Here is a 17,481-nt window from a genome sequence, read left to right on the forward strand (position 1 = left end):
ATTATTGCTTAGGCAACATTGGTTGCTCCCTGTCATTCACTAATTAAAAGCTAAAAAATAATAACTAAACTGTGCCAACAACTCTGGTGTTTACTAAATATTCTCATATTATGCCTTGATTTAACTTTTCTGAACATACGACTTAGTCAAACGTTGGTTCAGGAATTCTGCGCTAATTTATGTTTTGGAGTATTTATTCAGTGAGTTAAGCCTCTTTTTGAATTCTTTGTAAGTTCCAAAGCCCGGATAAAAAAAGTGCCATTGAAAAACCCTTGCATCTCTTTGTGTTAAAACTGTAAAAGCTAGAAACTGAAATCACCATGGCTCTGGCGCTTTTTTAATCGCTGCTGATTGATACAACTTTTGAGTAAAAAGTGATAAAATATTTGCCATTAGTCCTTTTGTGATATGCCAACCAGGCAGCCCTTTTGCACGTTTACACTGTAGCGGGTCCGGCAATCCAATAAGCAGGAAAGCCAATACAGCTGAGACCCAGACCTCGCATTTCGTTTTCCCCCCCTTTTTTTATTGAGTGTGTCAATAGGCGGACGTTCGGTGGGTGTGGCAAGGTGGGTGCTCGGAAATATGGAGTGGGTAGAGCGGTGGGTGGAGCGGAGGTATGGGTGATGGGTGATGGGTTATGAGCCCTCTTGGAAAATAAATACCCATGGACGACGGCAGCCAGGATGAACGTTTGATGTTGCAGCGCGACGGCGGCACTGGCGTTTTATTTATTTACTCAATAAAGCAAATTTATTGAGTAATGCATGGGTCGGCATGGGATGGGGTGGGATGGGAAGATCGGTTGAATTTTTGGTGGGGGAGGGGGTTCGGGGATTTCAAACAAAGGCTCAAACGGATTGTGACGAAAATCAGGCAAACAAAGAGTGGGCCAACAAAAAATCGGAGCGGAGAAGTGAATATGTAAAACGGATTGTAAAAAATTTTCAAATGTAAATGCAAATAAAGCGAGCAAATGTCATAAAGTAAATCTACAGTTACTACATGGACAACACACGACTACATAAAGCACAACTCTCACGCACACACAAACACATTCGTACACACTCGCACACACAAGCACACACTTGGATAATACATACGTGTGTTATATATGTACATATACAAAAATGGTGCAAAGTTTGTTTCGGTTTAAACTCGGTGCGCTTGAATTTATTTTTATTAATATTTTTCTGTATTTTACTAACCGAAAATAAAAACAGTAAAAGATGCCCAAGGATGTGGGCCAAAAAACGAACCGAAAAGCGGAAAGGAAGGTACAAATAGAGGGACAGAGATAGAGATAGACCCGGAAAGCGGGTGCGAGTGCGACCGAGAAGGCAACACACAAATGAAAACAATGCCATGAATTTCGCATTGTTCGCCGAGTTGTTGGCAGCGTTGTTTTACAAATGGATGAGCAGCAGAAGTCGCGTTTCGCAAATTCATCCAAAGTTTTCTGTGAATGAAATCTTAAATTATGCATAGCCGACGAGGTACTGGGTGTATTGCATGCGACTGCATTGAATTGAACCCTGGTCACACTTGCCCTTTTTTGTTAGAAAAGCAGACCAGCCTCATAAACCCCAAATGGAATAAAGTTATGGATCTTTGACTTAGATCGTATGATTAAATCTGCCCTAATACTTGTTTATTATGAATAGAAAAACGAATAATTGCAATATGGTTATACTTTTATAAAAAAAAATAAAATTTAACGATAGCAAGCTTATGTTTTATGTCACCAGCAAAATTAATTGTAATTTAACTTTTGGGCTGTTAGCTGTTATCCATCGCCTCGCCATTCATTTTATTGCGTTGAAAATAACTTATTTGAAAGAATGTATTAATACTTTAAATGAAATGACATGCGGCACTACTTCTCTCATTTTTTATGCCCGCTTCTACCATTTTATTGCAGCTTGGCTTTGTTCTTTTTGTTTGATTGAAACATGGAAGGATTTATATGAAATGACGTTTTTATTTATGATGCCATTTCGTTGATTAACAGTCTTTGATGCGCGACGCAAATCGTCGCAGTGCGACAAGGACAGAGTCAGAGACAGAGACGGAGGCGCAAGAAAGAGAGAGTGCTAGTGGGGACTAGCAGATACCCTTTTGATGGGGTTATCTAAGCTGTAGAACTTTGGTTAAACACCTAAGAAAATAATGTGAAATCATGCATTTTGACAAGACATTTGTCTATATTAGGGGACTAAAAGGTTAGCTGTGACTTAATTTTCGAAATCATAAACTAAAATTTTGCTAGTTTTTACTATGACTTCATGAAATTGAACCCCATTTGAATTTCGATAGAGAGGTATCCAGATACTGTGGGCATTGCACACACAAAAACGCATTTAACGCGGAAGCATCGAAAATTGAAACAGAAAGAAGTTCTGTGGGCCGTCGGTCACATATATGTAAAGTGGTTCTTCAGTTTCACTGCAATGCTTACATTTCAATGGTTATTATTAATAGGTATTAAATGGATATTACAAACGAATTCATGGTCCTTGTCTTGTAATGCTCAGTAATTGTTTGTGCACTTAATGTTTTTTACAGGCATTTAAAAGTAAAAGTTATCAATTAACAAACCTACTATAGTTACTCTTCACAGCTTCGCATGCCTACTCGTGGATTTTAACAATTCCATAAAATACCCCGTTGTTCGCTTAGAACGGACGACTTTCGTGATTAAGGGATAACCAGGCTTTAAAGAGATTAAATCCTCGCTGATATAACGACTTAATTTGTTTTCATTGTTTACGCGATGCGATGCGACCTCATATATGTAAGTACAACCCCCTGGGAGGCGCTGAATAAAAGCTATTTCGCATTTATTATTGTAATAGTATTTATTTTTTTTTGTGTTTTAACGATACACGATTGTTTATTGTTGGTAACAACAATCGCTTTCAGCTGGCGCTTTTTTTTTGTGCGCTGCTCTTTTATCGCTTAAATTCTTTGACACAATGCCGGAGTCGGGAGCCCGGATCCCCCGATCCCCGGATGCCTGGATGCCTGGATTGCCCGCTTTGTGAGTGTTATAAATTAAATGTGAGTCCTAATAATAATATAATACGATGATAAAAACAATAAGCTTTGCATTTTTCGGTTTCGATTTCGCATCGCATAAATTGTGCCATGTTTATTTAAATTTATTTTGATGCTGCTGCTCGATTCGTCGATGCGATTCAAATCGATTCAATGCGATTGTTGATATTTTCGCTACTGTTATTGTTTGGTCCTTTTGTCTCAGCAACGACTCGCTGTTGCTGTTGCTTTTGCTTTTGCTGTGCATCGGGGCGTTTAATATGCAGAGTGCTCTATATACATACATACATATTTTTTGTGGGTACTAGTATATATTGTATATCGTAAGTATTGTATGGTGCTATGATTGTTATACTGGTAGTTAACTATAGAAATGCGTATAATAGGAATAGGTGCGCTTAACGGTTACATAATTGCGATAATTGTGGTGCAGTTGGGAACTCGTTATTGTTATTGGTGCCTTTTAGATTGGAAAATCGTTAAAACTGTATTAAGTTATTTGCATATTTGCATATTGTGCACTTGAAATGGCAAATGAAACGGAACTGAAGAGATCGGAAATGAAACGAAAAGACACGAAACGAAACGGACTCGGAACGAAATGGAACGCAACGGAACAGAACGGAACGGAAGTTGAGAATTCAACGCTGCGCTTGAAACCGATACATACCTTGGCTGGGGCTGACGAACCGTCACCACTCACCCGATGACCCCCGAGGTTGTTCACCACGCACGTGAAGGTCGCGTCTCTACCTTGGGCAATGGTCACGTTCTCCAGCGGAATCACAAAGTCCGGCTCGAAGGCGCCCACTGAGGAGATTTTGTTCGAAACGGTAAGATCTTCATTTCAATTGACATTTCCATGAAGAGAAGACATTGATTGAACAATTAACACAATTTCGAACAAATTTACATATGCTATGTGTTGTGTGTGCGTGTAAGTGGATATTTATGTGTGAGTGTGAGACTGTGTGAGCGTTGGTGCACAGAGAAGAAAACTGTTTGTCCAATTTAACAACCATCACAAAGTGGAAATAACATTTTCTGTTTTCACTCTATAAATATAATTAAGCGCGTGCATTTAAAATGCTTTCTTAAATACTCTGTCAATGCAATGTTAATGCCATAAGATTTTTGTAAGAATCATATAATTATGTTTTGAGCCAAAATGGCTATGCGTAATTAGGGTATTCATTAGAATCTGTATACAAAGTATAGCCCTGTGTCAAAAAGGTGGTGTATATTTTTTTCTCTGTGTATTTGCTTCTGTACAAGTGGATAAGTGTTAGTAGCGAGCGGCCTGTTAACGGTAGGCAAATTAATATGGTTAAGCTGAACAAACCAGTTAGGTCGATAACTGCCATCGACCTAAATGGGAAAACCAAGCAAGCATAACGTAGTAAAAGCCGGAATGAAGGTAAATCGGTTACTGTAGAGTTGTCGATTACCAATATTCCAGCCATTCGATAGTGCAGGATTATCGTAATAAAGGAAGCAAAGCGAAAACATTAATCGGCATTTGCCCAGCGCCAGAGCTCGTACATTTGATCCCATGAGGATCCCTTAGCACTTACCAATGCAATTACAGAGCAGGAGAAGTAACACCAACTGCCACCGAATAGCTTGTCCGCACCAACTTCCGGTTCTGGTTCCGGTTCCGGCTCCTGATCCCACCAGTCCCGATCCCGGTGCAATTTCCAGCTGCGCCAGCTTGCGAAGTTTGGCTACTTGGGGCGGTTTTGGTTTTGGTTTTGGTAGAGTTCGGGTACTATGCTCCTGGCTACAGCTGCTGTCGGCGATCCGCTCGCCGCTCTCCTTCACCACCAGCAAGTTCATCATAATACTGTCCTAGCCTCCTCTGGCATGACTTCTCTTGTGTTTACTCGGCTTTTTTCGATGGGGATACTGGAATAAGTTATAAGGCAAAGGTCGCAATTTAGTTATACATATATATATGGTGCAATTACAGTTTGTTTGATTTTCACTAATCAGTGAACAATTATATCAATGTTCTAAGCATCAATGTCGATTCACACTAATGAAATAACAATCATAGGTACGAGTACATATCGAATGAAAAGCACACCATCCATTTTAATTTTCTTTTCTTCTGCTATCCAGTCAGTAGTAAGCAATACCACCGATTAGCTCTAATTGGCTATATAAAGGTCTTCCACTTTAAGCACTCCTTTCTTTGCCTTTCTAATATCTACTTCCTCGAATTCCATTCACATTTTCTCCACTGTCAAGTAGTCAAAATAAAGAATCTAAACAGACGTACGTACATATTGCACTATTTGCCATGCTATCTGGTATCTGGTTTCTGGTGGTAGCTTGTATTTTGTATTTTGTATCGTGTGGCTGCATTATCTATTGACAGAGCGTTGCATGCCCAGTGTGGCAACTAGACGACAGAGCATAGAGGAAACATGACTTGGGACTCCAGACACTGAGTTGCCTCGCCTTTGTTTGGCGACGCCACCATTTTTATTGCTAGACGAAGGAGCCAACGAAGAATCGGCAGTGGGATTTTTTAAGGCAACAAAAAGCGGCAACCTTTTGAGTACAGAGAAAAAAGTCTTTTTATTTGGATAGGAAAATTAAGGCTTTTCTTATGTCTATTCCCATGGAAATAGTAAGCGGTTTTGTTCCAGCACACACATGTCAGTATGAATGGTTAATAAATACAGTTTCGAAAATTGCCGTAATTAGTAAAGTATATAAAAAGGGTGATAATAAGGAAAATATACAAAAATGGGCACCCCGTTGTAATAATTTGTGCTTTCTTATCTTTATTGACATTTACCCTACTGGTGTATGGAAAAATTTTGAATTTAAACGTATCTAATTTCTGTACTGTTGTTTTTGAAGGGGTTCAGAAATAGTTACATATGTACATATATATATGTACATGCCAAAAATCTATTAATGGCATAATAGACAGAAAAATATGTACCCTCATGCACAGTGCATGCACGTAGTGCCATCTACGTAAAGATGGTTTAAAAACTGTTTAACAGAGTAACGGGCTTTTGATGGCCAAGACCCTTGAATAAAGCGTTTTTACACCCTCCACTCGAAGAGTTAAATATTATACTGGATCCGTTTCAAAGTTCGTTACAAGCATGAAGCGTTTCCGACATTACAAAATGTACATATTGTGGGTCAGTAACATTACCCGGTGAATGCAGTCGTGTCCGTTTGTGTGTCCGTCCGTATGAACTTCGAAAGCTCGGGAACTATAAGAGCAGCTTCTTATTCTGCGAGTAACGCATATAAAAATGTGCCTGAGGAGTTTTCCAATATTATAACTCCCTGTGCAACGTTGTGCATATCTCAAACGAGTCAGCGCATTAAAAATATTACAAATGTAGTAAGATATTGATATAGCTGAGCACCTAAAGCAGAATATTTTGCATGGTTTGCTAACGTGTATCTGGTTTTTCTTGGCATGGGACTAGAACCTTTCACAAAGCCGAAGGACAGTGAAGCGCAGGATACGGCGCCCGCACGTGCCGCTATTTACATTTGCACGTAATAAATTCTGAGAGCGAAGGACGAGGACTAGGAGTCGCAACAGGAAATGTGCCGGAAGTGCATATGCCGGCTGTCGTTTGCCCCCCGTCGGTTTCGCCGTTGCCTTCGCCTTCGCCTTCCTCGTCCTGCGTCCTTCAGCCTTCGAAGGACACCGACACGGACAAGGACCAACGTGTTGCATTCGGCACCGCTCTCCTTTGCAGCGGCACACATATTTACATTGACGAAATTTAATGAGCTCACAAAAGCTGGGCCCAAATATTTGAGCTGTGATGGCTGGATCGAAGCCAGCACATTAGTGTGTGGGGACGTGTGCGAGGCGTTTTATTGAAAACGTGTCCTATCTGTCGCCCATGTCCAATCCTAGCTCCTCAGCACTTAGTACCCGGTCCTTGTCGCCCCTCAATAATCTTCTGATGTCGGCTATGCGGGCGTCTTTTGTGCACTCGGTACTCAAACGCTTTTCACGCTTTCCACACTTTCCACACATTCCACACTCTCCGCACTTGTCACAGTTGCCGTTCCAGTTTGGTGCCACCGCCAGATGAGATCGCCAGATAGGAAGGTGTACCCCGATACCAGAGGACAACCCCAATACCATACAAATAATTGTTTGACTGCACCAGAAGTGGCATAGTTTGCGCAACTGGATTCTCGGATATTTGCCAATTAATTACTATTGTGCTTGGCTAAATAATTATGAATTAATTATATATTGTTGTTAGCAAATACACAACCAAATAAGCGAAAATATGCGAGCTCGTAGTAAGTAATTGGATTTAAATTGAGGAAGTACACAAAACTGTTTATGCTATTTGAAAGTGACATTATTTAGTTTTATATATGTGTGTATTTCATATATCTATTCTATTTGCTATAATTATTGCTATTGCTATTTGTAATAAAATAGATTAATATTAAACCGTAAAGAGATTCACAAAAAATGCAGTTTATTCACTGGATAAGCACAATACCCAAGCTTTTGGGCAGAATTGGTTTAAGTAAAATTGTAGAAGGTAAATAATGTTCCTTAAATAAATCTGTCGTTCTTTAAAATTGTGTACGTGTGCCACGTGGGGACCGCATCTACTTTTCGTTGCACTTTCGACGGAACCAATTGAATTACCGGGGATAATATTGTAATGATTTTGGGCTGCGCACAGGGAGAGTTAACAATATGGATAAAAACCATTCCATGGAACAGAGCACATTGACGGTTCTGTCAGGTGCACTCATTTTAGGGACAGCTTGAAGGGTAGCAGCCTCCACACCCGGCCAATCTGAAATTCCAGCCCTTTTGGCAGCTCGACGGGCATATTCAGGCTTTTAATTGAAACAAAGTGCCATGTCTGAAACTCAATATTAGAGAAAATTTGCCTGGGATGCGAGATCTCGGGCTCAGGCAGCAGCCTAATGTAATTTTTGTATGTGCAGAAGGCGAACGGAAAATGCTGGCTATTTATTGTTTGCTTGTTGCCTAAGTGGCAAGCTCCTTGCATTTCCCCCGTGTTCCTCCCGTAGTTTTTCCAGCTGCCAAATATTTTCCTACCCGCTTCGAATTGGTTTTTGTTTTCTCCAGCCGAAAACTTTAAGTAAATCAGTTTGTGTTTGCGGCCAAGCATGCTTGTGTGCTTTAGTTGCTGACATTTAAAATTACACACTTGGGAATGCCAAGTTTTGCTTCAAAGTAAACAGAATTAAGCAGATAGTTTCGGGGGATAGTGGCTGGCTGTGGGGCAGATGACTACTGGACATCGACTGGCCATGGAACGTGCTCATTTTCCCATTTTCCCACCCACTTTACCCACTTTCCCCGAACGTGGTCGTTGTCATGGTCAGCAAAACTTACTTCTCGCGGCGCTTGTGAAAACGGGGTCGGAGATTTCTGGGGGCTGAAATGGGCAGGACACCACTGTACAACTAGTATAACTGTATTTGCTTAACATCTAACAAGCACACACACCGAGAATCCCACATGCCATAGCTGTGTGTGTCTGATAGCCAAATATCCAACAATCCAACTGAGTAGCCCAACTATTTGTTACCCCTTGCCCAAATTTTGGCAGAATCAATAATGTGCTATGCGAATATTTTGTGTTTTTACTCATGCGAATTTTTATTTATATTTGCAAAGCGACATATGCTCACACCAAGTGATAAATCGTAATGATTGGAAGATCTTTTGGTATAACCATACAGAATTGTTAAATTGACAGATGAATAGCACTGTAGGTCTTAAAATTGAACAGAATCCAAAACCAGAAGCCACGGTCCATGTGGCCACGTGGCCATTAGCTGCGATTCAAGCTCCAGCTGCCCAGATACCTCGCACAATAATGCAGCAAACCGTTTGACTTGCCCCACCCATTGTTGAAAGACCCCCCCCCCCCCACTTACCCCGCCCCTGGAATGCCCCACATGCACCTCGTGTTAGTCTGGGACTTTAGTGCTGATGCGACAGATTTCCGAGACACTGGGACATGTGGCAAAGTGTAAATGAGCAGTCCAGGCCAGAGATACTCGCCTCGTGGGGCCAGCGGCGCAATTGTCGCACAGTCGCACAGTCGCCCCCTGGCACGCCCCTCCGACGCCCCTGCCACACTCCCATCCCCCCCTCTGGCCAGAGCTAGAAAATGCCTGAATATGCGTGAGTGTCAACTGGTCCACTTGCACGAGAAAAATGCCAGTTCGTGTCATATTTTTATTTGCTGGCACAACTCCCAGTTTTCCACCAACTTTCCACCTCTTCGGCTCCGTCGTTTGTTACTTGGCCACGCCTACCGTGCACCGCCCACCGCACACCACGCCTTGTGGTCTAATTGACCGCTTTGGTTTTGGCTTTGGCTTTGGCTTTAACTTCAATATCATCTCCACCAACCTGACCTGGCGGCCATTGAGCCGGCTAAAAGGTGGAGAAGGGGGCCGGAAAGGGGCAGTTGATATGCCACGACCATGGCTGAACAATTGTCGTATTGGCCTGATCCTTAGTTATCCTTAGTTATGCTGTGTGTGCCCGCGCTCAAGTGGAAAACTGCCTTACACAGTGATGGGATTGAAAGAGGAAGTCGAAAGGCCAGATCTGAGGATTTGTTTTCCCGTTTTGCGGCCACTTCTTAGCCGCAAATCTCTTTAATTGAGTCCCTTGGGTTGTGAGGTCTTTTTAATTGAACATAAGTTCGGATTTCGAAATCTCGTGTAGAGATTTAAGAGAATGTCTTTCAAAGACTCAAAACTAAGTCTTTGCAATTTTTGTAAATTAACAAAATAGCGCATTAATGTATTTAAAATATTTTACAATGTAGTCTAGTCTTCATTTCATTAAAATGAAAGCGCAGAATGAAAACTAGAAGTTTTATTGATAACTAAGTAGTCGCAATTTTTAAAACAATTTTCAATAGATTTCTCTGTATGTTTTAATATTGATGATAATGCTAGATTTTTCATTTTTATGGGGGTACCATTGCTTGACAATTTAAAAGAGAAGCTGTTGGAATTTATGATATTTTGATTAAAAATCAACAGCCAGAACGTCTCTTTAAACAGCTGCAGTGAAGCGAAAATCCCGAGTCACTTGGCACCCAAGTCGATCGCCCATCACCCATCACCCATCCACCCCGTTGGCCCCAATCCTCCATCCTCAGTTCTCTGTTCTCAGTAACCAATCCACAAACCCCAATACGAAATCCGTAATCCGTAATAAGCTCTATCAATAGCCGACCAAGTCAATAAGCGAAAGAGGAGCAACGGCTCAGCTGAGTTCAGGATTCGGTTTGGCTAAGTTGAGTGAAGGCAATTGCCGTCAAGTGCCAAATAAAGGCATAACTCGGCAGACAGGACACGACATCCGACCTGGCCAAAAGGATATGGACCTGCCCACGAAGATGAAACGAGGAGGGGTGAACGGGCCGAAACTTAAGGCATAAAGATGGAAACTTGTAAATGGGCAAATAAAATGGAAATGAATATAATAAAGTCTCCGACGCGGAGCCTTCCGCTTTCCGCCTTCCGCTTTCGTTCTTCTGCCTCATTTTCCGTAAGTAAAAAGCTGACAAGCAGCTTACGTAAATAATGTCAACGCAACAATAAAAATAATAAACGAATTAGCTGCTTATTCAAGGGCCATGACCCGAGGGCTCTTGCTAAAAAAGCGGGTGCTAAGGTCGCACAAAAAGGCAAATCCCCCGGACAAACATTCAAATTGACTTGGCGACTCTGAGAGCGCTTGTTGGGTTTACAATTTCAAAGAGCGACCCCGCAACACCCGAAACACCCGCAATATCAGGACTCTCGCCCGACTCCTGCCCGACTCCTGCGAGTCCTGTGACTCCTGCGACATTTGTAACTCTAGTCTATTTGTCTGCGCTGGATGGAAATGGTGAATGGTGATGGTAAATTGTAAATGGTGAATGCTGAACGGTGAACGGTGAATCCTACATGGGAAGCGGAAAGCGGAAAGCGGCGACGGGTGCAAGGACGTTAAGATGTTTATGGCTTGTCAAGGATTATTGTTATCACCAGCTAGCCAGGTATGCAAACAAACGACTTTGGCCCCGTCCCGCGTCGCCCAAAAAAGCTGAGAAGCTGCTTTCCCCAGCTTTCCACGCTCTCTGCCATGTAATTGCCGTGTAACAGAGATGGCAACCGAGACCCACAGATCCACAGATCCCCGACAGACTATCCTCAGACTAGGTGAATGGGGGTCGGGGATGAGCCGGGATGCGGGATGCGGGGCACCCCATGTCTGGCCGGAGCCACAGCTTCAGTTTTAATCTTGCCCAACCCGAGCCAGAGAAAACAACCAAAAAAGAAGGGGGGAAAACAAAAAGTGGAAAAAGTGGAAAAACTATGGGAAATGTAAAATGTTATTAGAGCTGCGAAAACGAGAGTGGTGGGTACGCAGTGAGGGGTAGCTCAAGGTAGCTTTGTTTCGGTTTCAGTTCCTGTGAAGGTGTAAAATAAACAATGGGAAGGGGCTTAAGCTAAAACTCAATTGAAAAAGGGTTTTGTTGGTTTTTTAAGGTGCTACCTTTGATTGTATATAAATTAAGGTGGACACCCCAACAACAATTACATTCATTCGCTCGCTTTTCATAAAAATATCCTTAGCATCTTTCTAGGTAATAACGCTCGGTAATCAGTTGAATAGCACACATATAGTATGCATTTACTTATAATTAAATTTTGGAAGTATTCAGCACCCATTATTATTATGTATATTTATTATTTAAAACTGATTTACCATTGCTGTTATTTCTGAATTGTGATCGATTGCGGCTAGAGGTAATCTGTAAGTCCAGCCCAATCCTGCCGGAAAAGCAATTTATGAGCAGCAGACTTCGCCTAGCTCTTGCCCATTTTAGGCTGCCGCCGGAGCGAGGCGGAGCGGATGGTGGAAATGAAGCAGATGGAGCAAGCCAAGATCTAGTTGGAGTGGGAGCAGGAGCTGGAGCAGGAGCAGGAGCATGAGCAGGAGCAGGAGCAGGAGCAGGAGCAGGAGCAGGATCTGGAGCAGGAACGCCGAAAAGCTGGCAAGTCATGAACTGTGACAAAAGGATTACAAGGAGGATTCTGGCGGAGCTGGTTTCGTGGCTCTGGCCAGTGCAGTTTATAGGTTAAATGAGATTAATTCCGAGATTAAGAAGGACACAACAATGGGCGCCGCAGGGATCTGGATGTCTTTTACCCGAACAAGTGTGTGTGTGTGTGTGTGTGTGTGGTGTGCATGTGTGTGCTAACACCCCTTCACACTTATCCTGTCTGCTGGCTTTCAATTCATTCGCTCGCCTGTCGATTTAGTCAACGTGCAAATTTATTAGATTAACAGCAAATATCAAATAGGAAATTAACTGTCGTCTGGACACCCAATGGAGTGCGATGGCTGGTGGGTGGGTCATTGACTGGATTAACTGGATTGACTGGTGGCCAGTGGGCACCCACACTCAAGCGACTGTCACTCTGCGGTTGATGTTTGTCAGTCAGTCTGTCTGTCTGGCTGGCTGGCCGCTTGTGTTTCTTTGTCGCCCGTTGACATGCAGAAATCCGATTTCTGGGGCGAATGAATTTCGTTATTTCTGGACTCTGACTCTTACTCCGACTCTGACTGTTTACCAGGCCCCTTGTTTGCCAACGAAATATTGCCCACTTCTTGGGACACGTGGACTAGGTGTTGCCAACCTCTGCAGAGCTCTGGGGGCGCATAATCAGGTCACAAAGTACTGGCTACTGCTCAGGGCTGACTTAATGGCGAAACAATGTAATCTGTGATTGATAGTTGCTGGAAAGGCTGTTCAGAAGATGTCACAGATTATTTGAATGTGCGTCCAGAAACAGGGAATAAATGCTTCGTGTTCGTTCTGGGTTTCACGGTGAGCTTGCCTTATCGCGAACGCAAGTGTTTATCCTTTGAGTTTCGAGTATATACCTAAATAGTTTTTAAAAAACATTGAATAAGCTTTCGAAACTCTACATTAATTAAGAAAATAGATGCCATAATAGATTAGAGCCACGGGGCCGCAGCAAATGGCATTTACCGAGTGGGTACTGTATTCTCGTGGTGACAGGCTGTGAATGCCAACAATTTGCTAACATTTCGTGTGTCGACTCCAAGTCCATCAAGCAGGAGATGCCAGCAGCAGAGAGCGAATGAGGTGGTGCTGCAGCATAGACGAGCATGGAGCATGGAGCAAGTGACAAGTGCCAGGAGCAGGAACAGCAACAGCAACAGCAACAGCAGCAGGATCAGGAGGAATGCGGTGCGTCACTGTGTGGGGTCAACTGGGGTAACCACTTGGGGCATGCGGATGTGTATTAAATGCTACAAATAGCTGAATCCCATTCAATAGAGAGGAAACGGCTGAGGTCAACTTTACAAATGGCAAGCAAAACATGACTCGCTGACTTGTTGCTGTTGCTCCTGCTCTAGTGTGTGTGTGTGCGTGAAAGCATGGGTGTGGTGTGCTTGTGTGCGGCTGGCTGGGTGCGCGTGTGTGCGATTGTGTGGGCAATGCAATGAGTCAACGTCGCAAGGACACATCCTTTTTCATGTCGGAGAAAGAGACCGACTGCCGGCAGGGATACCTGAGGGGCAGAGCGAGAGGGTGGCAACCTCAAACGAAAGCAGGGTTTGCTATGTGCATACATGTGTGCGCTTGCACTGAGAACAAATTGTGGGAGCATTACTTACTCCATTTGGAATCAGTTAGTAACAGAAGTCCTGCAAAAAGCTTAAGCTAATATTCTGGATTTAGATGATGTTTCTTGTACTTCCAAAGAGTTCTCTTTCTGCAAACGCTGAGTTCATTATTCTGCTGATTTTACTAGACAAACTAAACTACACTAACAATTCAAATTTCAATTCCTTGGCACATAATTCTTGTGTGTGATAATACACATTTTCCTGAACCTCAAAATATTTTTATTTTTCAGTGAGTCCTTTGGGGCGGCGTGGGCGAGGTAGGCGTGGTGGGGAGTGTTCCAGCATGTCCCGATTTTGTCAGTTGAAAAGGGTTCAGACAAATTTTTAAATTAATGACAAAACGAGCACCGCGAGACAAAAATGGTTCGGGTTCTGGATATGAGGAGGAATTTCGCTTTTGCACCACACCGCAGTTTGTTTGCCAATGGAAAATCGTTTTAATTAAATTTCGTGGCCAGTTGGCAATGCCAGGCGGCAACAACAGCAGATGTACAACAAAAGCGATGAACTTGCAATTGCCTGTAGAATTTACTCCATATTATTTATAAACACCGCTGCGGAATTGTTGGGCCCCTTTTGTTATTTGCCAAAAGCAAACGAAAATGGCCAATTGATTTGAGTCCTTATTTCGCAATAAATACCCACCGACTGTGCGAATCAATCAATGCGAAATGCCTTTCCTGGCCGCCCAGTTAATCGACATAATATTTTCCTTTGTCCTTTTAAAGCGCCCCTCAGTTCCAATATTAATTTCGATTAAATCGGCTTTAATTATGGCCAAAACTAAGCTGCGCCTCGATGCCTGCAAATATTTGCAGCCGGAAAGCGTGAAATATCTTGGGCAAGCCGTAACTGCCGAAGGGCTCATACAATTTACTGGGAAGCCACAAGCTAAATTCAGCTTAAGCCTTAATACTTGAGAAAGGAGCTTTAATCAGGCCAAAAATACTCACATATGTTAATACGAGTACCTGCACACGCACGTCTGTATTTATTACACTTAATATGCCACTGCTGCCATACATTAAGTTGTTCGCTTTCTTGTTTCGGCTCTTATTGTTGATATTCAACTGACTATTTGTGTCGACATTTTTGCGAGCGAGTCTAATCAAAATTCAAGTGGCCTACCACTACCGCCAAGTATTCCCACACACTCACAACTCACTACTCACAACTCACTACTCACAACTCACTACTCCCGGCTCTATTTGATTTTGGCTCGATGCAAATATTGTGTAAATGATCTGCTCAACTTGCTTATTGCAGCTACACATGCGAAAAGGGGCAAGGTGGCATGCAAGTCTTCGAAAAATAGCTTACATGGGTGTCAAAACTGTGGAAAGCGGGGAATACTGCCTAGAGTTCGATTCATCTTGTGCTTTTGCGATACACTTTTCACGGTCTTTTCTTTTTGCTTGAAAAGTGTCAGTTCGTTTGTGCATAAACAACTGCTTTTCACGATTTCTCTACCACACGAATGTTTGGTATTAATTCGGACTGAAAGGTATGTTGCAAAGGTACATAAGTGGCAATGCACTCCGTAATTAAAAGCAAATCATACACGTCTCTTATCGGAAGAATTTTGTGAATTTTGGTGTGTTGCATAAACAGGAGCTTGTTTGATTTCACGCTTTCAAGAAAGAATAGACCTTATGGCATCCAAATTATATTTAGGAATGTATCCCACACAACCGAGTGTAGAAATTGTAGTTTGTAATTTCATTCAAATATTAAATACTTAGGCACTGCATTTGAAGGTTATATGATTCAATCGAAGGAGTTTTAGGAAAGGAAATACAACGCAATATAAATCTATAGTATATATATATGTAAATATTGTATAAGACAAATTTAAGCTGTCTAGATGGTATAAAAATAAAAATGTTCATCTAAAGATTAAAAATATATAATATTAAAAAATGTCGCCAAATCATTATGCTAAGAGAACAGAACCCATGGGAGAGTTTTTTTTACAGATATCATCTGGATACCCCCATTGTTCTGCACTGTAATATTTCATATATGTTCGAACGGCAGTACTTAGTATCGAATTGCTTTTACAAATGAGAAGAGCCACTTGAGCAATTTGCTCATGTTTATTGGCTTATTAGAGTGCTCATTATTTTTGTAATGCCCAATTACTAATGTCAATTTCAATAATATTTTTGTTTTCCACATGCAGATGCGTAGTACATCTACATCCCATTATTTTCTTCTATTGTATGTGCGCAGTTAATGCTCTCAATTTTTCTCTTGCACGAGTATTTCCCTGGATGCATTTGCCCTCTTCTTGGCGTTGGCTTTTCCACCGCCTTCCCTTTTCATTTACCTGTTTGTCTTGCTGGCTAATTTCTGTTGTCAAATTGCCCCCGCTTTTCTATGCATTTTGTCCCTGCCTCCGGTCGCCCCCTCAACAACATTACGCATACGCAGCGTGGTCCGTGGGGGAAAAGCTTTTGCCATTGCCATTGCCATTTCCCGGTTTTGTTGCAGTGGCATTATTTCTTTTTTACTTAAAGCAACTGAAACCGTTGCGTTCTGGCGTTTCCTCTCACTTGTTTGTGCAATTTTCTTTTTATGTATGGAAAATATTTCTTTTATTGTGTTGCTACTGCCGCCGCCGTTGTTTGCCTTTTGTTAATGTGCAAGTGCTGGTTGTTTGTGGTTTGCTTTGTTGGCCATCCAAACCCCGTCCTTAACCCTTTGCTGCCCGAGCCCGAGCCCAGCTCTCACATGTGTAGCCATTTGCCACTGATGCGTTTTTAATTGTGTTTGTTTCCGCTTCGCTGTGACACGTCATTTATTAGCCCACAAAAACGGAAATCAAGCTGCTTTAAGAACTCTTTCGCTCGCTCCACCATATATCCTCACTGGGTCTCGATCAATCTTGGGGTTAAATATGCACGAGTATTGCAGCCTGATTTATTCGATTCGCTGACATTTTGTATTATATGCAGGAGAGCCATTCTCCGCTGCGTCTGCCTTGGCCGGAACGAAAAATTAAACAAGCAAATGGGGTTATTTACAACAGGATTCGGGGCGGGGCGAATTGGGCAGCGGCACCGGCAGCCGGGGGTCTGGTCGGGAAAATAATGATTGTGAAAATTTCGTTTAATTTTCGCTGGGCGGTGGCCGTTGTCGTCCTTTATTCGGCAATGTCTTTTGTTCCCAATTTTCCCCATAATTATTGTTCGATGTTTTCTTTTGTTTCGTTGCGGTTTGTCTGTGAAATCAGAAATCGGTGGTCCGCTACGGAAAACAAAATATTCGGAAATGTGAATCCGTAATTTAGTGTACATTTGATTTGAACTCCTGCTAACTGCTAACTGCTAACTAGTTGCAGGTAAAATGACCAGTCAATTTCCCTAAAATGCATCTTCACGCCGTTGCACTTTTTTGCCCATAAAATCATTTAGCGCTCGAATTGCTCGGACATATCCACTTCCCAAATAGCGCCGATTAAATACCCAGGCAACCCGTCAGTTTAGTTTGCTGCTTTCGACAAGGAAATTGGAGCTTAACTCCTGGCACAATGCGAAGTGGGTCCACCTCGGATGCAGCTATTACTCGAATTAGTTGTTATTACTGGGCTGGTTACAGAAACTTAATCACTTAATCTGTTAATTAGTTCCTTTACAGACTTAAAATCTAAACCTGAGTCTAAGAGTAGCTTAAAAAATAAATGCCAAATA

General features: G+C 42.3%; 1 protein-coding gene across 3 annotated transcripts in view; it reads right to left on the minus strand.

Annotated features, from left to right (window-relative positions):
- Window positions 1-17,481, minus strand: part of LOC120456652 (protein amalgam) — a 36,807-nt gene that overhangs the window by 16,708 nt on the left and 2,618 nt on the right. Inside the window, exons 2-3 of one of the 3 annotated variants that reach the window (XM_039643583.2) lie at window positions 4,632-4,962; window positions 3,728-3,867 (exon numbers count right to left, since the gene is read on the minus strand). In XM_039643583.2, coding sequence (XP_039499517.1) covers window positions 3,728-3,867; window positions 4,632-4,896 — 405 coding nt within the window. In that variant the 5' untranslated portion in view covers window positions 4,897-4,962. Of the gene's footprint in view, window positions 1-3,727; window positions 3,898-4,631; window positions 4,963-17,481 lie in introns of all 3 variants that reach the window. The other 2 variants (XM_039643584.2, XM_039643582.2) reach the window with 2 other exon arrangements.

The sequence above is a fragment of the Drosophila santomea genome, chromosome X, assembly GCF_016746245.2.
Source record: "Drosophila santomea strain STO CAGO 1482 chromosome X, Prin_Dsan_1.1, whole genome shotgun sequence".
Lineage (NCBI taxonomy): Eukaryota > Metazoa > Arthropoda > Insecta > Diptera > Drosophilidae > Drosophila > Drosophila santomea.